The 23,071-nt window shown below is 30.5% G+C and overlaps 3 protein-coding genes across 12 annotated transcripts in view; 2 read left to right on the top strand and 1 right to left on the bottom strand.

The window, feature by feature from the left end:
- The window catches only part of LOC105147509 (hypothetical protein), an 83,140-nt gene extending 79,312 nt beyond the window's left edge, over positions 1-3,828 (bottom strand). Inside the window, exons 1-2 of the mRNA XM_087406005.1 lie at positions 3,685-3,828; positions 2,025-2,428 (exon numbers count right to left, since the gene is read on the bottom strand). The gene's annotated coding sequence lies outside the window, so the exon portion shown is untranslated. The remainder of the gene's footprint in view (positions 1-2,024; positions 2,429-3,684) is intronic.
- Positions 3,829-5,960: 2,132 nt separating this feature from the next.
- The window catches only part of LOC105147616 (ring finger protein 220), a 179,651-nt gene continuing 162,540 nt past the window's right edge, over positions 5,961-23,071 (top strand). For 2 of the 6 annotated variants that reach the window (XM_087404965.1, XM_087404962.1), the window contains exon 1: positions 19,478-20,287. In XM_087404965.1, coding sequence (XP_087261091.1) covers positions 20,222-20,287 — 66 coding nt within the window. In that variant the 5' untranslated portion in view covers positions 19,478-20,221. Of the gene's footprint in view, positions 6,104-6,644; positions 6,726-7,347; positions 7,778-19,062; positions 19,450-19,477; positions 22,794-23,071 lie in introns of those variants that run through there. The other 4 variants (XM_087404967.1, XM_087404968.1, XM_087404964.1 and 1 more) reach the window with 4 other exon arrangements.
- LOC105147510 (uncharacterized) lies at positions 9,999-15,769 on the top strand. 5 transcript variants are annotated; one of them, XM_087405311.1, is made up of 6 exons: positions 9,999-10,309; positions 10,424-10,594; positions 10,662-10,706; positions 13,161-13,304; positions 13,539-14,932; positions 15,236-15,769. In XM_087405311.1, the coding sequence occupies exons 2-6, from the start codon at positions 10,445-10,447 to the stop codon at positions 15,714-15,716; spliced, it is 2,214 nt and encodes a 737-aa protein (XP_087261437.1). In that variant the 5' UTR covers positions 9,999-10,309; positions 10,424-10,444; the 3' UTR covers positions 15,717-15,769. The 5 variants fall into 5 exon arrangements, with proteins under 5 accessions (XP_087261437.1, XP_087261438.1, XP_087261440.1 ...); XM_087405312.1 differs by having other exon boundaries at positions 9,999-10,318; XM_087405314.1 differs by having other exon boundaries at positions 9,999-10,331.

Here is a 23,071-nt window from a genome sequence, read left to right as displayed (position 1 = left end):
ATATAAACTAAAAGAAAAAAATAACATAAAATTGATTTTTAGGAAACTACAAGCATTTAGAATAACGTAATATTATCGATAATATAGTCACTGTTATTTTTTAAAACTACGCAATTTACAAAAGAAAATCGTAAAAATTTTATTTTCACTATCGTAGAATTTTTTTAATTGATTTGGTATAGAAATAAGCCACAAATATACAAACTATGAGTTTGTACTTCTTTAATTAGGTAAACAGATCATGATTGTATTAGTATTAATAAAGTGTAATAATTAGTTTCTGAGAAATAAGAGGGTGTCACTGTAGGAGATCTATGTCAGTATCGGTGACTTTCCTCTATAAATATTCTCTAAAGAAGATCTTAGCAAAAATAAATTTGTATAAAATTTTAAAATATTATTTAAATTACTTGAAAATTTTATACAAATTTATTTTTGCTAAGATTTTTTTAGAGAATATATATAAATAAAATTTAAACAAGTTATTAGAAGTGGATTGATAACATAAAACAAAAATAGAAAAGCGCATACAGTCACATACGCAAGTTATTATTCGCACAAGTCATATATCTAAGATATAATTACATGTAAATTTAGCACATTATATATATAGGATGTTGCAGTACAAAATTCCAAAAATTAATCCTGCCTCGTAATCTCTTTAATATTGAAATTAAGAATTACCGAGCCACCTCTAATAACTTTGTTTAAATTTTATTTATATATATTCTCTAAAAAAATCGTAGCAAATATAAATTTGTATAAAATTTTCTAGTAATTTTTAAGTAACTCTCCATTTATCTAATTTATAGATAAATGGAGAGTCACTTAAAATTTTTAGATAAAATAATTATACATATTCTCTAAAATAAGAATTATATATATTGTAAAACAAAAGTAAGAAAGAATATACGGCCACGTACGTAAGTTATTATCCGCACAAGTCATATATTTAAAATAAAATTACATGTTTCGATCAAATTGTGACAATCATCAGCACAATCAAGAGAATGCAAATGTTAAAAAATATAATTTAGCACATTATATATAGGATGTCGCAGTACAAAATTCCAAAAATTAATTCTGTCTTCATAATCTGTTTTGCAATAAAATTAAGAATTTATTCTTGATATTTATAACTTGTATGTTAAAACACAGATTAACATACAAGTTATCAAGAATAAATTCTTAATTTCACTGTAAAAAAGATTACGAAGGCAGGATTAATTTTTGGAATTTCATACTGCGATATCCTATATACACACACACACACACACACACATATATATATATATATATATATATATAATGTGCTAAATTATATTTTTTAACATTTGCATTCTCTTGATTGTGCTGATAGTCATAATTTGATCGAAACGTTTACATGTAATTATATTTTAGATATATGACTTGTGCGAATAATAAGTTGCGTATGTGACTGTATGCGCTTTCTTATTTTTGTTTGATGTTACCGAGCCACTTCCAATAACTTTGTTTAAATTTTATTTATATATATTCTCTAAAAAAATCTTAGCAAAAATAAATTTGTATAAAATTTTCAAGTAATTTAAATAATATTTTAAAATTTTATACAAATTTAGTTTTGCTAAGATCTTTTTAAATATATGACTTGTGCGAATAATAACTCGCGCATGTGGCAGTATGTTCTTTCTTATTTTTGTTTTAGAATATATATAATTATTATTTTTTAGAAAATATGTATAATTATTTTATCTAAAAATTTTAAGTGACTCTCCTTTTATCTAAATTAAAAAATTACTTGGAAATTTTATACAAATTTATTTTCGCTAAGATCATCTTTAAAAAATATATATAATTATTTTAGAGAATATATATATTACTTTAGAGAATATATGATTATTTTATAGAATTATTTTATAGAATATAGAGAATTATTCAAATCATTTTATTTAACAATGATTCAAAAATAATCATTTTTTACTCATTGTCAAATAAAATGATTTAAAAACAAGCGAAAAACACAAATAAAAAATAATATTTACCGCCAGGTTGCTCCACCGGTGCCCGATGTCTCTCCCAGACCTCCACCTCCTCTCAAAATATGCACAGGACACTCGCGTAAAACACTCGCGAATACACTGTAATCGCGCGCGGATTATAATGTAAGTCCAATAACTTGACGACACTCCCGAAACGCGCGACGTGATGAACCGGCTGCGGTTCGTTCATTTTCAAATAAATTAGCGACGAGGGTACGTTAGGAGCTTCCCCGTTGGATTTTTACACGAAGAGAACGATTTTACTCACTATCTAAAATTTATCTGGATATACATTCAAACATATCCGAAAATTTTTAGATATTTGAGAAAGACCATTCTTTTCGTGTAAATATCCTCTGGGTACTGAGCCCCCTCACCACGTCAAGGTGTAGGAGAGGGAAAATAATCTGAAAAATAAAATATATAGCTATTATTACTATGCAATTATTATGCAATCGATTAACTTCTAGAAACGAACACACGTCTGCAATTCGTTATCATTGCGAATTAAAATCAGAGCAGATAAAAGGGCTGAATCTTTTACTTACATAGATAGTGAGATCTGTGAGATATGATTAGAGTCAATAAAATAGGCTAGAGATTAATAAAAAAGAAAAATGTTTCTTTTATTAATGATAAATCGTTCCAAAGTTACGGTTAATTTTTTAACGGATCGTAACGGAAGATGCACAAAAACAAAAAATTAATTAAATTATTAAATTGTATTAATTGTGAAAACAAGAATTGCGACTTTGAATGAGAGTATTCATATCAAGATTGCTTTTCTATGACTCGCGTGATACCATTCGCAGATAAGTAGCTGTGTCGCATGCCGCTCTTCACATTTCTTTTAATATATAACAAAAAGTGCTAGGTATAATACGGAATGTTGTATTTTATGTTGTATTATATTCATATAATACTATCACTAGTATGAATAATTATTCATAAAGTATAATACAACGTTTCGTATGTATTAGACATTCTTCGCGAAAAAGATTTCAAAAAGTAATGTGAAAAGAAGCCGCGACACAGCTACGTTGTTTGTACGAGCTTCGGTAAGGGAATAATAACTGCGCGATAACTAGGCGTAAACATGACGCGCCGTTCCGTGCCACCCCGTACCATCCCCAACCGAAGGTCACGCGCCAACCGTCTAACTGTCGAAATACTAACGTTAACGCCTATTACAAAATCTGTAAAATAATTTATTCGTTACGTTTTAATATTCTTCGATGAATATTACGCGATGCTTTATTATACGATTTACGTTTTATTTTTTGAATTCGTTACGCACACAACTCTATATCTTAGACCGATATTCACAGTCAGAGTATTCATATTCAAGACCGTCTTAAGTATAATTTTAAGAAGTCACGAATCAGAGGGCCGTATTAATGTCTTAAGACATTACTTAAGACAGTCTCGAAATAAGAACAGACTGTGAATATCGTCCTTGGATATCTAATTTATGTATCTGTAAATGTATAATACGAATTATATTTATAACATTATTATATTTAGTCCTGCTTCATAATTTAAAAAATGTTTGCATTTATCTTTACTTAAAGAATGTATATTATTAATCTTATTATTAATCTTTATTTGAACGTAAATTATCAAAGAGAATAATAAAGATTGAGATATAATTCTGAGTACACACCTTAGTTTCGAGCAATATTACTATTTGAGCATCCTTATGTAATTAATCATCAATTCGCGTTCGTGAATATCTCATTTTCGTAGATTAAATGCGGAACAACTCACACCACACATCCGTCTCGCCGCGAAGTCGCCGAGCGAATGCCGAAGTGATGACGATCGACCACCGCACCTTGCCCCCCTACGCCTTCGCTCCGCGTCCCACCGCTTTTCGTCGCCCGTGACCCCCTTCCCCTACCGAGCTTTTCGCCAGATGTTGTTTAGATTACACCCAACTATCGCGTATTCAAACGACGAAAAATATTCAACGATTTATTCAACGACTTATATAATTATATTTTTCATATTTTACATGATTTTGACAAACGGATATCGCCGTACATTTCGCGTTTTGCTTTGTGGCATCTCGGGCACAATCCTATATTATTTGCATGGTTCTCTTAAACGAATTAGTAATTATTCGCGTGAGATATTTTTGATATTTTCAATAATTCTCAATTTTCATAATTCTTTTTAATGATCCATACTTCAATAAAGATTGATAAAATATTCTATATATGTTCTTTACATAAAGATAAATGCAAATTTTTTTAATATCGTGAAACAATTTGTGCCGAATACAGTTTTAGCTAAGATTACTAAACATCTTGTTAATCATTATTTAATTTTACAGTTAATAAATTAATTTAAGACACTACTTTAACGCCGATCATGGCTCGATAAAATAACGTACGAATTATTTAAAATAAAAAAATAGAAAATAAGTTTCAGAAACTTATTTAAAATATAAAATCGTAGGAATATGTGCAAAAAGCAGGTGCAAAAAACTTGTTTAAAATAAAAGATATAAAATAGTTTCCGGAAACTTATATAAAATATTAAATAAGAAATAAGTCAGAAGTGTAGTTATTTAAAATAATGAATTAATACTAAATAACGCTTATAATTTCTTTATTTAAATTACATACTTTAATTTTCGCCGCTTTTGCAAGTAAATAAAAATTATTAAACGGTTCTTACGGACATTTTGACATCTTTAGAAAGTATTTGTAAAGTTGTATATTTATAACAAATTGTATATAAATTGTTATAAATTAATTAAAATTATTACTTAAAATTATTATAATTATTTAAAAAATATAATCTTTGAGTTATTAAATAATTAAATTTTTTAAACAGCAAAACTTGAACGGTTTTTCATTTTGTAGTTTTGAATGTCAACTTTAAGATATTGAAACATATAACCATTAAATATTTTTGCTTCAGAGTTTTACATTTTTGTATAAAAAAATAGAATTTCCTCATTTTGTTAACTATATTTAGTTATAACAATTTATATACAATTTGTTATAAATATACAACTTTACAAATACTTTCTAAAGATGTCAAAATGTCCGTAAGAACCGTTTAATAATTTTTATTTACTTGCAAAAGCGGCGAAAATTAAAGTATGTAATTTAAATAAAGAAATTATAAGCGTTATTTAGTATTAATTCATTATTTTAAATAACTACACTTCTGACTTATTTCTTATTTAATATTATATATAAGTTTCCGGAAACTATTTTATATCTTTTATTTTAAACAATTTATTTTTGCACCTGCTTTTTGCACATATTCCTACGATTTTATATTTTAAATAAGTTTCTGAAACTTATTTTCTATTTTTTTATTTTAAATAATTCGTACGTTATTTTATCGAGCCATGATCGGCGTTAAAGTAGTGTCTTAAATTAATTTATTAACTGTAAAATTAAATAATGATTAACAAGATGTTTAGTAATCTTAGCTAAAACTGTATTCGGCACAAATTGTTTCACGATATTAAAAAAATTTGCATTTATCTTTATGTAAAGAACATATATAGAATATTTTATCAATCTTTATTGAAGTATGGATCATTAAAAAGAATTATGAAAATTGAGAATTATTGAAAATATCAAAAATATCTCACGCGAATAATTACTAATTCGTTTAAGAGAACCATGCAAATAATATAGGATTGTGCCCGAGATGCCACAAAGCAAAACGCGAAATGTACGGCGATATCCGTTTGTCAAAATCATGTAAAATATGAAAAATATAATTATATAAGTCGTTGAATAAATCGTTGAATATTTTTCGTCGTTTGAATACGCGATAGTTGGGTGTAATCTAAACAACATCTGGCGAAAAGCTCGGTAGGGGAAGGGGGTCACGGGCGACGAAAAGCGGTGGGACGCGGAGCGAAGGCGTAGGGGGGCAAGGTGCGGTGGTCGATCGTCATCACTTCGGCATTCGCTCGGCGACTTCGCGGCGAGACGGATGTGTGGTGTGAGTTGCTCCGCATTTAATCTACGAAAATGAGATATTCACGAACGCGAATTGATGATTAATTAATCAAGGATGCCCAAATAGTAATGTTGCTCATAACTAATAAGGTGTGTACTCAGAGTTATATCTCAATCTTTATTACTCTCTTTGATGATTTACATTCAAATAAAGATTAATAATAAGTTATACATTCTTTAAGTAAAGATTTAGAAAGGACGCAAACATTTTTTAAATTATAAAACAATTTAGACTAAGTATAATAATGATATAAATAGAATTCATGTTATACATTTGCAGATATATAAATTAGAGATATCCCAGGACGGTATTCATAATCCGTTCTTTCGAGACTGTCTTAAGTAATGTCTTAAGACACTAATACAGCCCTCTGATTCGTGACTTCTTAAAATTATACTTAAGACGGTCTTGAATATGAATACTCTGACTGTGAATATCGGTCTAAGATATAGAGTTGTGTGTGTAACGAATTCAAAAAATAAAACGTAAATCGTATAATAAAACATCGCGTAATATTCATCGAAGAATATTAAAACGTAACGAATAAATTATTTTACAGATTTTGTAATAGGCGTTAACGTTAGTATTTCGACAGTTAGACGGTTGGCGCGTGACCTTCGGTTGGGGATGGTATGGGGTGACACGGAGCAGCGCGTCATGTTGTTTACGCGTTGTTACCGTGCGAACATTCTCTTACCAAAGCTCGTACAGGTAGATAGCCGTGTTACGTGCCGCCCTTGTTTACATTCCTTTTTGAAATAATCGCTAAATATAATACGAAACTTTCTGAATAATTAATCATATTAGCAATCATATCATGTGAATATTTATAAAATATAACTTTCGTATCATATCTAACATTTTTCATGATTGTACTTTTCGAAAAAAAATGTGAAGAAGAACGGCACGCGACACGACTACTTGTCTATACGAACTGTATCACACACGAATCATAAAAAGCAATGTTAATATGAATACTTTCATGCAATTTCTGCTTTCATAATTAATGCAGTTTAATAATTTAATTAATTTTTTGTTTTTGTACATCTTTGTTACGATTCGTTAAAAAATTAACCATAGCTTTGGAACGATTTATCGTTAATAAAAGAAACATTTCTCTTTTTTATTAATCCTAGCCTATTTTATTGACTCTAATCATATCTTACATCATCTATGTGTATAAATAAAAGATTCAGTCCTTTTATCTGCTCTGACTTTATTTCGTAATAATAACGAATTGCAGACGTGTGTTTGATGTTCGTTTCTAAAAGTTAACCGATTGCATAGTAATTGCATAGTAATATAGATAATAGTTACATATTACATTTTTCAGATTACCTTCCCTCTCACAAGTACACCTTGAAGATACCCCCTCATCACGTGGTGAGGGGGCTCAGTACCCAGAGGATATTTACACGAAGATGATTTTTTTCAAGTATCTAAAAATTTTCGAATATGTATATATCTAGATAAATTTTTAGATATTGAATAAAATCGTGCTTTTCGTGTAAAAATCCAATGGGGAAGCTAACGTACCCTCGTCGCCGATTTATTTGAAAATGAACGAACTGCAGCCAGTTCGTCGCGGCGCGCGTTTGCATCGGGAGTGCCGTTTAAGTTATCGGATTCAAATAGTCCGCGCGCGATTATAGTGTATTATTCGCGAGTGTTTTGCGCGAGTGTCCTGTGCGAGAGGATGTCAACTTTATTCTTAGAGGAGGAGATCTGGGAGAGGCACTAGACATCGGCGAAGCAATCTTGAGGTAAATATTTTTTTCTTATGTAAAATTAACCTTTTTTTGTTTGTTTTCAAATCATTTTATTTGACAATGATTTAAAAATGATTATTTTTAAATCATTGTTAACTATAATGATTTGAATATATATATATATAAAATATTTCTATATAAAATAATTATGTATTCTCTAAAGTAATTATATTCTCTAAAATAATATACTTTTTTTAAAGAACTTAATAAAAATAAATTTGTATAAAATATTAAAATAATTTTTAAATAGCTCTTCTTTTATTTAATTTAGATAAAAGGAGAGTTACTTAAAATTTAAATAAAATAATTATTTATATTCTCTAAAATAATTATATATATTCTCTAAAGATTTTAGCAAAAATAAATTTGTATAAAATTTTTAAATAATTTTTAAGTAACCCAGCAAACGAGAATGGATTAAAATGGATTGAAATTTTTTTCTATCAGAATGCGTATTTTATATATATATATAAATAGCGAATACTTTTTTTGGATTTAATTGAATTCAATTAGATTCAATTGGATGCAATTGGATTGAAAAACTATATTTCCTATTTAAAATTTTGAATTGAACAGTATTCACAATTGTGTGTTTTTGTACAAGCTTTTGAAAAAGCTAATATTATTTTTAGATTGAAAGGCATAGTGATATGCTCCATGTAATTCCTATAAATAAATAAAAATGCATTCAGGATTGAAAATTTATTTTAACATTCGTGAATCAATATTTCTGAAAATCTGAATCCATTTCAATTCATTTCAATCCATTCTCGTTTGCTGGGAACTCTCTTTTTATTTAAATTAGATAATACAATAAAAAATAATATTTAAAAAGTTATTGCAATTTCATTAGCGAAATACAATAAAATAATTAAATAATAAAAATAAAAAAATAAATTAAAGATAAATTAAAGATACACTTATCTGCAAAAACGGACTACTAAATTTATTAGTAACTCGTTTGTTTTATGAGTGCGTACACTTACAAAGAAAAGAGGATCGCCGATAAAATTGGCGAAGGTGGTGGAGGGTCTCTATTGCTCGTTTTTGCTAATTATATCTTAAATGGACAATATATGTTTAGAAGAGATTGAATTTATTAAATCTCTATAATGCTAGTAATTATAGAGACATTTAATAAATTCAATCAAAAATGTTAGATTAATTTTGTCATTATATGCTTTTTAAATTTTACTATTGTAATAAGAAAATAATAACAAATAAAATAAATAAACTATAAAAATATGTTTAATAAAAATAAAATGCTTGAAACACAACTTTCATACATTTTGTATATAGTTTATTATTACAGAGAAAAACCTGAGAGAGGCCATACCTTTTTCCTGTTACAATTGAAATCGAAATATATGTTTAGAAGAGATTGAATTTATTAAATGTTTTTATAATTGCTAGTAATTATAGAGACATTTAATAAATTCAATCTCTTCTAAACATATATTTCGGGCGATTTCGATTGTAACTGGAAAAAGGCCGGCATGGCCTCTCTCAGGTTTTTCTCTGTAATAATAAACTATATATAAAATGTATATAGTTATGTTTTTCAAGCATTTTATATTTATTAAACACATTTTTATAATTTATTTATTTTTTGTTATTATTTTCTTATTACAATACTAAAATTTGAACAGCATATAATGACAAAATTAAACTTTTTTTATATAAATATCTAAACTTTTTTTGTATAAATATATAAGTATCAAACTTCCAGAATGTATATCAAACTCTGATGAGTGAAGTTTCGTTCATTGATCAACCAGAGGATTTCTTTCTGGTTAAAGTGAGGTAGAGATCATGGAAGGGATTGACATGGGCTGTATTCCAATTTACTACCAACATTAAAAATGCTACAGTTTACGTTATGTGCACTATAGATTTTCAATACTGGTCAATTTTGGAATACAACCATGGTATGTCCAGTTTAGGCAAACTATGCCGCTTTTGCGAGTCGAAGCAAAGAGAACTTGATAAAGAACATGACGGCCCAAAACCTGTAACCGCAAAATGTTGCCGCGCACTATTGTCTTCTGACAAAGTGGATGTTACATAGTAATGTCCACTTGTTTTAAAATACATCGATTTATCATCTCGTCTTGAAAAATAGACGATGTACCCTAAGAAAAGTGGACGTTGCTATGTAGTTTACGTCCACTTTGTCAGGAGGCAGTAGTGCGGCAGCATTTTGCGGTTACATTTTAGGCTGTCATATCCTCTCTCAGGTTTCTCTCTGCTTGAACCTGGAATTATTACGGATTGTTCCAGTTTCTGCTTTAGTTTCTATGCTCTTGTGCAAGCGTGTAATCGATTTCTAGAATCTCAAGACAAAGAGAAATAAAAGAATAAATATTTCTGAAAAGTCTTTAGATAACGTATATTTTACTTTAACCGTAATACGAATCAAGATCATAGGCGTGGTGGACTGTATCTGGCGTCTACTGTCGTGTCCATTGCTTACAGTGCCTAGTAATGTCAGCCTAACTCAGCTGTGCCTTCTGGCTGTGGATAATTGTGAGAGAAGTATATAAACACAGTTAGCTACATCTATTAGTATATGTTTGCTTGATAATTCGTCAATAATACGTCGGGATCATTCGCCACTATCGTTGTCTTATTTTTTTTAAGGACTATCGTTTTAATATCATCATGTCAGAAAGCGCGAATTCGGAGATTGATTCCTACATGTATAAATGTCGCGCATGCATGAAGGAAAGCTGCAAAATGTTATCCATGTATGATGATAACATTAGCGAGATCAACTTGCCGTACAAGCTCGCACAGATCACGTCTATCAAGGTAAACGGAATTTTGGAAATACAAAATTTTTTTATAACTAACCTCAACAAGTGTCTTTAACAAGTAGATCTTTAGAGGCCAGCCTGACTATGATCTTGCCCATAGACATGAGGTTTGTGTTGTGTTTTGAAATTACCCAAAAATGTGTGCATTTAAAATATATATATATATATACATTTTTTTTAAATATATATACATATATTTATATAATAAATAAATATATATACATTTTTTTTTCGGGCGAAGAAAGAGAAAGCAAAGATACTAAGTGTAAAAAGTGCAAGCAACAAATAGACCTATTAACATCTAGTACAAAAGATTTTTTTCCTTAAATATCATGATTAATAATTTAATATTACAATAGTTGTTTTGCATGCATTAATTGAGATCTGCTACAACTTCTTTATATCGATTTTCTAAGAAAAATGATTGCTTATATCTTTATAGGTAATTAAATAATTTTTTTTAGAAAAGAATTTTACTTGCTTTAGTCATGTATTATATGTAATTAAGTAAGAGAATTCCAAATTTCAGTCAAAGATTTTAAATATTTTAATGTGAATTTATATACGTATCCAATTCTGTAAACTGTGTACTGAAAATAGACTCTTTATTTATTTTCAGTTTGATTTTAAATTATTGTTAGTATACGTAATTTTTAATATGTTCATCATTATCATCATCATCGGACATGATTTAGGCCGGGATGGCCTGTTCCACTTCAATACGCCATATTTTCCATGATCTCCCTACGTCTATTACCTTGTGGTTTATAGCCTAATGCCAATTTAGAAAGTTCATTTTCATCCATCTACTCCATGTGGAGTTGCCACTTCCTCTTATATTCTTTTTATTTTTGATTGTGAAAATTTCTAACTTTTTCCTTATGTCTTCATTTTTTATTTTATTTAATTTCGTATAACCTTTAACTACTCTTAAAAACTTCATTTCTGCAGTTTGTATTCTGTTTAAGTTCTTCCTTTCTATTACCTAAGCTTCGCTTCTATATAGCAGCATGGGAACTGCCATTATTTTATAGAACTTTAATTGTGTATCTTGTTCCTTAATGTTTTTCGATTGGTGCCGCATTCTCTGGAATGAAATCAGTTTTTGGTTTATATCAGCTTTTTTTTTGGTAGGTCAGATTGTATCCTAAGTATTTGAAGATTTGGGTTTGTTCTATTCTTTTATTGTTTATTATTATCTTTGAAGAGATGGGATATTTTCCTCTGAATGCCATTATTTTCATTTTTGACGTAGAAATTTCACAGTCATTCTCTGGCTATCCTGTCTAGTTGACAGCTATTTGTAGATCATCTTCTGTGTTAGCTGTTATGGTCTGGTTGTCGATGTTTTTTTTCTTTTTCTTTTTTTTTTGGTTATTTTATTATATATTGTTTTCTTTTTTCACGTCTCTATGTTAATACCATATCGTTTATGTATATGTTGAATAGGATCGGGGATAAGCTATATTTTTAACTTATTCTTTGGTTAGTGAATGTAATGTCTTTGGAATTCTCCTTGTCAATAGTTAAATTTGTTCCGTGATACATATTCTTTTATTACCTTAATTAGGTTTTTAGGAAGCCCTTTCCTTCTAAGATATCCCAGTTCTGATCAGCAGACTTTGTCGAAGACCTTTGCGTAGTCTACGAATGCGATTTGTGTCTTCAAGTTTTGCTCTCTTCTTTTTTCTATAATTAGTTTTAGGGTCAATATCGCATCTATTGTTGATCGTTTTTTTCTGAAATCATTTTGTTCCTCCTAATTTGACTTCCGCGATGGCTTGTACTCTACGTGCTATTATTTTCGAGTATATTTTATAACATGAGTTTACTAAGCTAATCTTGTAATTATTGGAGTCAGTACTCTCTCCTTTCTTGTATATAGAAACAACATCGGCAGTTTTTCACTCCTTGGGAGTCTGTGATTGATTCCAGTACATGTTTAGAAGATGTAGGATTTTTAATTTTAACATTAAACCTCCGTATCTGATAAGTTCGGAGTTTATATTGTCAGTGCTTGTTGCTTTTCTATTCTTAGTGACTTTTAATGCGTTATTCAGTTCTTCTAGCGTGATAGGTCTATCGCTTCACAATTCATTCTTTTCTATGTCATCTGTTATATAGATTGTATCATAACTGTGTATAGTGCATTTCTTTGTAAATGATGTTCAGCTTTGCAGAATCTCTCTCTGATTTATTCAAGTGTTTCATTATCTTATACGTTACTAATTATTTTCCATGTTCATATCATGTTCAATCTGTCTTATGTACAATATTTGTCCCAGCTTTATTGGTAGGCAGCTTTTATTGCTCGTTTGGTTTCGTTACATTTGTTTCTGTTTGTTTGTTTTGTCTTCTTGTTCGTTTTTGGAGCTCAGATATTTATGGTAAATTTCTCTGAAATCATCGTTTCTAATTCTTCGTTCCACTCTTGATCTTTTTTGGTGTTTCTTGTATCCTAATGTTTCTTCTGCAGATTTGAGTATTTCTATACATATATTCTATATATTTTTATATATTCTTAATATGTTAATATTGTTAATAATATTTTTTTTCAATAGATTGATCAATTTGATGGACTGCCTAACATGCTCTGTCCAAAGTGTGCATATCGAACGAATGCTTTATATGACTTCAGATTACAAGTGCAAGAATCAGATAAGAAATTTAGAATGATGCAAGAAACTAAAACGAACATTGTGAAGGTATAGTGATAGAAAATGAAAATAATAATAATAATTTGAAAATATTAATTTGAAGTTTATATCTGTTAAATATGCGTTACATTTCAATTTTGAATAATCTATAAATTGAATAATTATCAATCATAAAGATTAATTTATAAATAAGTATTTAAAGGACATAAAATTATCTAAAGGGTATCTTTTTGATGTTATTTTTGATGTTATTATAACGTTACTTGCTTTTTTTTTCTTTAGACAGAACAGTTAAATGCTAAGAAAGAAAAAAGTAATGCACAGAAAGATGGATTTTTGGAATTAAATATATCAGGCGATGTAAAGTCTGATCGTACTTTTGAGTTTGTAAACATTAAAATAACAAATGATATGGATCAACAACAATATGAAATTGATGTATCTCAGTTGGTCAAAGATAATGGAGATGATAAAAAGAATTCACAATTGAATGATGTTTATTATAATATCGAAACTAATGAGGATCAAATAGGTGCCCAGTTGATGAAAACTGAGTTACCTGAAGATATTTCAAAAATATTTGCAGAAAATGTCGCAATTATGTATATACCAAAATCTACGATTGAGTCGATGTCAGTCGAGAACACGTTAACGTTTGATCCGGAACAAGAAGAAATAGTAAATGACAATGATACATTTATTTCTGAAGTGGAAATCTTGGCTGAAGAAAATGAAGAAGCCTCAAGCAAAATATGTGTTTCCAATCCTGTGGAATCTAAAAAGAATAAATGTACCTATTTAGAACAACAAGAAATAATATCAGTAATACAAGTTGAGAAACAAAAAGAATATAATGAGATGATACAAAACAGAGATAAAGAAACAAAGCTCAATGAGAGTAGTTCTAATATTGAATTCATAGTAGAAAACAACGATGGATCTGATTCTGACTACTTTGTTGATGATAAAGATAATATATTAGGCAGTTTGAGCGATGCAATTATACGGATAAAAGAATTCAAACGAGAAAATGGAATCGAATATCAATGCACGTTATGTTTACAGAATTATAGTCAACTGACTAGTGTATTATTGCATACTGTCGAGAATCATGTCCCTTCCAATGGTCCATTCTTTTGCATGGTGTGCGAAAAGGACTGCAAAAGTCGTCGAGAACTGCGAACACACGTGAAAACGCATACTGGCGAGTTTCCATATTCCTGCTTCCTTTGTAAAAAGGCATATAACAGAAAGAGATATCTGAAGAGACATATGGCATGTCATCCCAACTTTTCACGGCACCGCTGCCTGAAGTGTGGTTGCCGCTTTAAATCAAAATCAGAATTAGACAGCCATGCGACAACACATGATCTCGTCGCACCCTATGCTTGCAGTCAATGTTCGCGTATATTTAATCACAAAGGCAATTACAAACGGCATCTGATCAGCCATTTGGATCCGCAGGGTCTTCATTTGCCTAAATATCCGTGCAATTATTGTGACAAACGTTTTCCTAATAATCGTACACTCCAAACGCATATACGGGTACATACTGGTGAAAAACCGTTCAAGTGTGACGTTTGTCAAAAGTCATTCTCACAACGAGGCAATTTATTGAACCATTCAAAGATACATTGGAATCCTCGCAGCTACACATGCGAAGTCTGTGGCAAAAGGTTTGTAACTTGTATACATATATTTGCAGTTTAATATAAATAGGCAAACTTTGAAATAGGATATAATGCAAAATATCGTAATTTAAAAATATTCTAAATGTATGTTATAATTATCATTTAAAAGAGTAAGTATATTAATTGTATTATTATATTATACTGTTCATTAACAATCTTGTTATATAAATAATATTTTAGTATTATAAATTTTTTTTTAATTTTGGATTAAATTTTTTAATAACAATATTTGTACATTTCATTGAATATAATATTTAATGTAAACACTCTTATATCTGATTATTATAGCTTCAATCAACGTGCTACATTACGAGATCACACATTATTGCACACTGGTGAGAAACCTCACATATGTAATGTATGTGGAAAAGCATTTACGGTTAGTGCAGCATTGAGAAGGCATATGTTCAATCACGTTGACGTCAGGCCATTCAATTGTGATAATTGTGGCATGGGTTTCATCGGTAAATACGATTTACGACGACATATGCGAGTGCATGAGAACCGACCTAAGGAAAAGCGTAAAAAAAACACAAAAACAACCAATGTTCTTCAGCAAAAATCGGAGGAAAGTCATGTTACGTTGGAAGAATCGTTGGAAGAAAAAAAAACTGAGACTGCGCTCATAGAAATAGAAGAAGGACTTTTATCACAAAACATTATACAGACCATACCACAAATCGAATCGGAAAAGGAAAATGAGGATGCACTATTTAATAATCTTCAATCTTATTCAGTTATATACAGTACAACTGAAGATAGATCATAGATTGTGTAATATATTAACTATCTTATTACAAACATATTTTTGTTTTACTCATATATTCATGTATACAGTGTTGCAATCATTTTCTTTCCCTCTTCAACTCCAATTATGTGGTATAGAATTTATATGGCACTTTATCAAGGTATATTTTTACAAAGTATCTTTTAACAGTTCAATTAGCTTTTTGCCTAAATATACAGAATGTTTGGCAATATAAAAAATAAAAAAAGTAAAATTACGAATTCGGCTCTATCCTTTAATTATGAATGTTTAATTTATGTATTTAATTTAAATATTCATACACTTTAAAGATTTTATGTGAATATTTAAACACTAATTAAAAAACAAAGCAATTTTGTTATCGACTTTTATCTTATTTTATCTAGAATTACTTTTTTTAAGTTTTCACCTATTGCCGAACACTGTTGTATTATAATTTCGAAAATCAAATTTCCAAGAGAGATTTTTGCTATTGCTAATTATGTATGAATAATTAAAAATAATTTTTTTTATGATACTATTTACAAATTTTAAAAAATATTTCATAAATATTTTCTTTTAATTTCTGTTAATAGAAATAATAATATAGAAATATTCTCTTATTACGTACAAAAATGTAATTATTATATGTAGATTTAAGTTAATTCAGAAATATTTTGTATCCAGAAAATTTTTAGGATACAATGTCTGAAGATTCCAAAGTTTTAAATATAAATAGTAATGTATATATAAATTATTGCAATATATTATTAACGACGAAGTTTGTTAACAAACTTATATAATACATTACGTTGGTTGCCACGGCGCATTTATACGTAAATAACATTTCTTGTTTTTAACACTTTCAATACGAATGATGACATTTTTTCTGAAAAACTTTAATGTTTAGGATTCTTTTATTGATAAGTCGCTAAATAAAGAACAGAATAGAATAGATGTTCGATGTTTTAACTATTGATATAAACTATTGATGTAAACAATTTGTTTAAAATGCAAATGTTAAATTTGATATGTCATTGTACAAGCGTTTTATAAGTAAGCATACATATTTATCCCGCAATAATATCATATACAATGTATTACTACATTTTCTCTAATTGTTACCTGCATGGATAATCATCAGACATAAACATTAATGCAGATAACAGAAGAAATAAAAATATTGTTATTCGTGCACATATATATCTAACATTAAATTTATAAATTGTCGAAATTTTGACAGATACGCAAACTTCCATGTGATTTTTATATAATTTATTATTGTTAAATCTAAACGATATGTATATATATATATATATATATATATATATATATATATATATATATATGTACAACTTATTATCAGTTTTAGCTATATGAAATATATGTACCTTATATATATAAAGCTCTTGGTGTAATAGAGAGCTTTGTCTTACATATTTTAAAAAACTAAATTAATTTTTCAAATTATTTTTTAGTTAAACGTATGTGCAGATATACATGGAATTTGTTTTCAGTGGCTGAACTAGTGTACACTTTTGGAATCTAAAGATAAGTATATGTTTAACATTTGACAAAATCGAGAAAGAGAGTTCTAGTATAGTAATAAAAAAACATCCATAAATTTTAAAGCTTTTATTATAATCTCTAATGGTCAAATATATATTTGTAGAAACAGAGTACTATTTTTTGACCACAGAGAGCACCACGCGTATTATTTCACGATTCTCTGTCGGTTTGAGAATCAGTAGATATATTTTTTAGATTAGAGCATTGATTGATAAAGGCTATTTATATAGTCAAGAAAATTTTCATAGGATCACAAATAAGATGTTTGTAACTATTCGAAAAGGAATGCTGTGAAAAATTGGTAAATAATAGATTTCTACATCGTAGTGATAAATCGTTTAGTGTAGGTGTCTCTTTAATTTACATTTTTAACAATAATTCATCTGGAATTTGTTAATTTTTCGATCTTTATTAAAATATTCTTTAAAATTGATTGAATAATTAAATTTTCTATACTTTCTAACTTCTTCATCATCCACTAGATGTCGTATTCAGTCTATCAAGTTATTAAAAATCAAAGAAAGAAATTTTGTGGTTTTGAGTTATAATTGACTAGTATGGAAATGATTGACAGTGATATTTTTTTGTATTAATTAACGGATGTTATTAATGGTTCAAGTATTGTTATGATTATTAGTTTACTGATTAATTATTGGTAGTTGTTTTGCAATTCATAGTTTGGAAATATGAATCCTGAAGCCGCGCGCGTATGCATTCAGTAATATTAGATAGGACAATTAAATTAATTAATTATATGCACGAAACTCGAAAAGGTTTCATTATCGTACATTTTTAATAATTCTTTAAGAATTGAAATCGTAAATTAATTAATAGCAAATTAATTATTTCTGGTAACTCTTTAAATATCGGTTAAATATATCTCTACTTTTCTTTAGACAATTGTCTTTTTTTGAAATAACCATATAAAACTAATCGTTTGTGATTCTTGAAGTATTGTATCACTTTAAATTGACATTTATACATTCTTTTGTAAAATTTTTACGAAACATGTATTAAAAAATTGTATATTTTAAAATTAATGTTATTTTGTTTTATTTTTAGATTATTGATGCGACATTCTCTTTGCTTTTTTCTCTATTGTGTTTGCATCTGTGTATTATATTCTTACATTATATATCATTTACATACATCTGATTCAAATCAAAATCATAGACTAATAAAATTTTGGAATATAAAGGTAGATATATAATATTCTTTTTAATATAAAAAAAAACAAATCAACAAACAATAATGTGTATAATACTATTTGATTATGGAATATAAAATAATAATTGTTAATACAAAGCAGTTAGTAAAATGTATTAATATAACCAGAACATTAATTTGTACTATATAAACTGTACTATATTAATTTGTACAATTTAAACATAAGTTACAATACAATAAACATACAGTTAAAAAGTTTTTAATACTCCAAAATCCGCATAAAATGAAATACAAAATCTAAAAATAATGTGCGTAGTCGCACTATGAATGTTTTCACAACGTGAGAGAGAATCGATAATCTTTCTAACAGCTTTAATTGAATAAAATCGCAGTTGCACGCATTCCACATTTTTTTACACGGATTAAAGTGAAAATTTGCACGGTACTTTCGAAATCAAATACGGCTGATATTGTCTGATTCTAATTTTCTTGTTTCTATGCAATTTATATTTAGTGTTCACTGCTAACATATTCGAAATTGGAGCTACGTTTGGTGCCAACAGTTTCCACATAGCCAGAATACGATTAAACGCTTCATTGCCTTCCTGCCGTAAGCACATGTTAAAATTTTCAGGGAGGCGAACGAAAGAGAGAAAAGTCGTGGAGTATCGATCAAGAAGAAAGGATTCAAGTGGCATATCACGGGAAAACGTGTGAAAGCACCATCCAAATCGGAGCGCGCGTTCGCGGGAGTCGTCGGACATAAGATCAACGATGTTGCTGGCTGCGCGTTCGGTGCGCAATTGAGAGCTGCGGGAAGCGTCGCGCGTGGCTGCGCGGCGTGCGACTGCGCAAGTCGCGCATGCGCGAGGGACGTCGAACGGGCAGTAGTCGCTACGGTGGCGCCAGTCATGGCGGCTGAAAACACACGCGCACGCTGCCGCCGCCGCCGCCGCCGCCGGTCGGTGCCTCCACGCCTCTACCTCGCCTCCGCCACCGCCACCGATCCCACGACTCGTGGGTAAGTACCCTCACACTCTACGCTCCAATCAGTCTGCACTCGCATGTCCACGAGGTTGCTCGCACGGGGCCTGGCGGCATCCTCTCTCTCTCCCTCTCTGTCTCTCTTTCTCGTTTCGTCCGCTCGTACTCCTGTTCTATCATATTCTCCATCTCGCTCTTCCCCCCCCTCTCTCTCTCACATTTACCGTCTGTTTGTCTATCTCTCTTGCTCTCTCATTCACCTGACTCTTAGCGCGAGCAGTGCGTTACACAACACGGGGGTGATACCGGTCGCCAGTCGAGGTACTGGTCGCGGACACTGCAGCCGTGGTTGAGGTTAGGTCGACGTCGACCAGTCGGCCGTAGTGGCGGGACGCGGCGCGGCGGATTTGAATTTTCGAACCCACCGATTACCCGCGCCGTGTTTACGCGGCTCCACCGGGTGCCGCAGATCGATTCGCGCGCGCGTCGCGATCGGAGGGATCGTCATCGCCGTCGTTGTTTTCCTGCCGGACGGTTGCAGATCGGGTTTGTGATTATCGTCATCCACGATATAATCGGGCAAACCGTTACGCGCGCTTGCAGATTAGACCGACGACGGCGTTTTGTCGAAACGAACGGAAACGCTCTGTGAGGACGATGCGCCGCGAGTTTTTAACGTCATCACCATCGCCGCCACCGCCGTCGTCGTCGTCGTTGACATTGTTATTGTCGCCGAGGTCGTCGCATTCGCGTCTGGTGGAAACGCGCAGCGACGGAGACAAGCAGCGAGTCCTGTGAGGTTTCTGTGAATGTTCTCGGACAGCCGCGTGCCGCGGCTAGCCGCGCATCAGTTTCTCAGTGCACACGAGGAAAACGTATGCGTGCTGGTGATCAACATGTCTATTCTTGCGCCCGGAAGCGCCACGCGGATCCCGCTCGGTTCCGCGTATCGTGTCGTGTCGCGTCGTCGTCGAAGTCGAAGTCGAATTCACATCGCGTCGCTCGGACAATGAGAACGTCGTGGTCTGCAGAATATAATATGCTCCAATCCGTCGCTCCGAGAGCGGAGCGTTCACGCGATTATCTCGCGAGTCTTGCACATTTTTTTCGGAACTGCTGTAGCGAACATAGATATAACATTCTACAATAAGTCGTTACTTAATCCTCCATAGTTCAATCGAGATTTTGAAGATCCAGGCGAATTTTCAATTTTCAATCGTTCTGCCTCAAATTCGGACACGTACGAAGAAAGTGAAAATCGTTTCGGAGCAGTTTGATAAATCAATGATTCTGTAAAAGGAGATTATGTTGAAAAATAAGTCGAATTTTGATATAAAAAAGTTAAAAAAAAGTCACTTATTAAACAGTCCTCGTATTATTGTAAAATTGTATTTTTGAATGTTATGAAAGCGTAAATTTTTTTTTAGATTTTTTAGAGTTCAAAAATTTTTTAAAAAACATAATCAGTGATCCGGTTGGACTAAGAAAGCAGTGAAAAAAATGTTGGACTATGGAAGGTTAAGCTTCAAGTCTTAAGCCGTAAAAAATTGATCAATCACAGTCGAATATGAAAAGAATAATCGACTAGTTAATTTTTTATGATTTAAGACTTAAGCATAGGTAATAGCTTATTATAGAAAGCCTTTAAGAAGATTGTGCATTTCTATGAAATTGTCATTATTGATTTAGAGAGAGTAATGTGTAACTTAAATCATATATATTGTTCTCTTTCTTTCTCTCTCTAAAATATTGAATCTATTTTATTCATTATATTGCAAATTAAATTTGTTAAACACATGAATAATCAGTGTCCGATTTGTGATTAGTATTAACTTTTTACTTATATTCGTTATTAGAGCCTTCAATATACTAATATTGTCTGAAATATTGAAGAGAAATTCAGATATGATTGCCAACATTGCGTTCTCTTTCTAAATCGAGCACAGATGCTACAATCAGGGAATGTGCAGTCTACTTTTTTACGTCTATGGTAGCGAAAGTGCCTTGCGTTAATAACGATGAGAATGTTGTCGATTCTTATGCGAGACGAATGAATTTTATTACGCAAAGTTTCACTTTTTTGCCTCAGAAAAGAAACGCTCGATAAAATAATTTATATAATAAAAAACATAGAATAATTATGGTGAAAATGAAAATTGTTATAGATTGTCGCGTAGAAGCTAGGAATTTATCTGCGTGTATCATTATTCGAACGTTGATATTTGAACGTTTTTACATTAATTTCTTAACGTTATTTGTATTGGCTGATTAGATAACGTTACAGATATTGACAGCTGCCAACCGACTGTTTTATGAACGATTGACAAAAGGCTCTTGTCTCTTTAATGTGAGTAACGAAATTTCGTAATTTAACAAAATTTTGAAACACGTAATCTATATTATCGAATTATTAACTGCATTTTAAAGCAGTATAAAGATAACGTCAGAAGTTTATAGACGCGGAAAATGCGTTTTGCAAATCGGGAACATGAAATTCTGCAGACGTATTGCATAAGTGCATTTGAAAATGCACAAAAGATAAAAGGATTCGTGTATGAAGTGGACTCGAAACTCGTTTGCTCAAAATAACGTTTTGAATTAGTTGTCAATCCGATTATCTTTAGCTACTTTGTATAAAATTATAAGATGGAGATACATCATTTATTTAAATAATATTTGAATAAATGAAGGCTTTAGTATTTTTATCATAAATTGCTAATAGACTGATAAAGTCAATTACAATTATTATATCATTAATTGTAATTAATTCTTTTTCCTTTCATTTTTACGTTATTAAGCAATTTAGAGAATTATTTGCAATATTTGAGCGATGCCGAAATACACGAAAGTAATTTTTTGATACTTAATTCTTTAAATTTTTTGTTATTCTTGATTTGGATAATTTATTATTTTTAATTTTTGATTGTAATTTTGACATAAAAATTAATTGACAGAAACAGCAATTAGAGCCTTATAGTTTTTTGTCAATTGTTCATGAAATTGTGCACATCAAGCTTTCGATTCGATTGCTATTTTTAAAAATGAGATTTTACATGAACTTTTCGAAATATTCACAATTTTTCATTACCACTAATATTTCTCGCACGTGATTTTCTATCGAGTGCGAGTATCGTTCAATCGTTGTCGCGAAAGCGAAGCCGATCTGGCATCGATCGACGCAATTACTCGCGGATCGAATTCGATAGCTTTCAGGTTGAAAGGTTAGAAGTAGCAGAAATTGTCGGCAGATCGACACCCGATCCAACACCGGTGATTAATTGACAATCACGATAATTAATGATACACGCGGTATACCGCGATCTCGTGCCACGACATGCTGATGTATTCTATTAAATCGCGTTTTGTGGAAGAAAATATCGAGTGAGTTATGAGCAGATTTGCTCGTATTTATTCATTTTGAAGGGACAATTGTAACAACTGTCACAACATTTAAGATTATTAATGTAATATTTTCGTTTTATATAACTTGATTTTTTAAGCATTATCCATTTACTATTTTAAATGGTATGTTTGTCATTTTCGATCTACAGAAGTGTGTTCATACAACTAAATAAATAGATTTTAACATATTAATAATTTAAGAATTTAAATGCTATAAATATTCAATTAAAATTTTATATTGTAATCAAGAGCTTAAA

Source organism: Acromyrmex echinatior, chromosome 4 (assembly GCF_024713525.1).
Source record: "Acromyrmex echinatior isolate Ae372 chromosome 4, ASM2471352v2, whole genome shotgun sequence".
NCBI lineage: Eukaryota > Metazoa > Arthropoda > Insecta > Hymenoptera > Formicidae > Acromyrmex > Acromyrmex echinatior.
Note: the sequence above shows the minus strand (reverse complement) of the source record. Positions and strands in the feature narration are given on the sequence as shown.

Bases quoted from the DNA above. Each gene is read 5' to 3' on its own strand.
- LOC105147510 (XM_087405311.1), top strand. From the start codon at position 10,445: ATGTCAGAAAGCGCGAATTCGGAGATTGATTCCTACATGTATAAATGT. The intron at 10,707-13,160 runs GTTTGTGTTGTG...TTTTTTCAATAG, and splicing joins ATCTTGCCCATAGACATGAG to ATTGATCAATTTGATGGACT. The intron at 13,305-13,538 runs GTATAGTGATAG...TTTTTTCTTTAG, and splicing joins CTAAAACGAACATTGTGAAG to ACAGAACAGTTAAATGCTAA.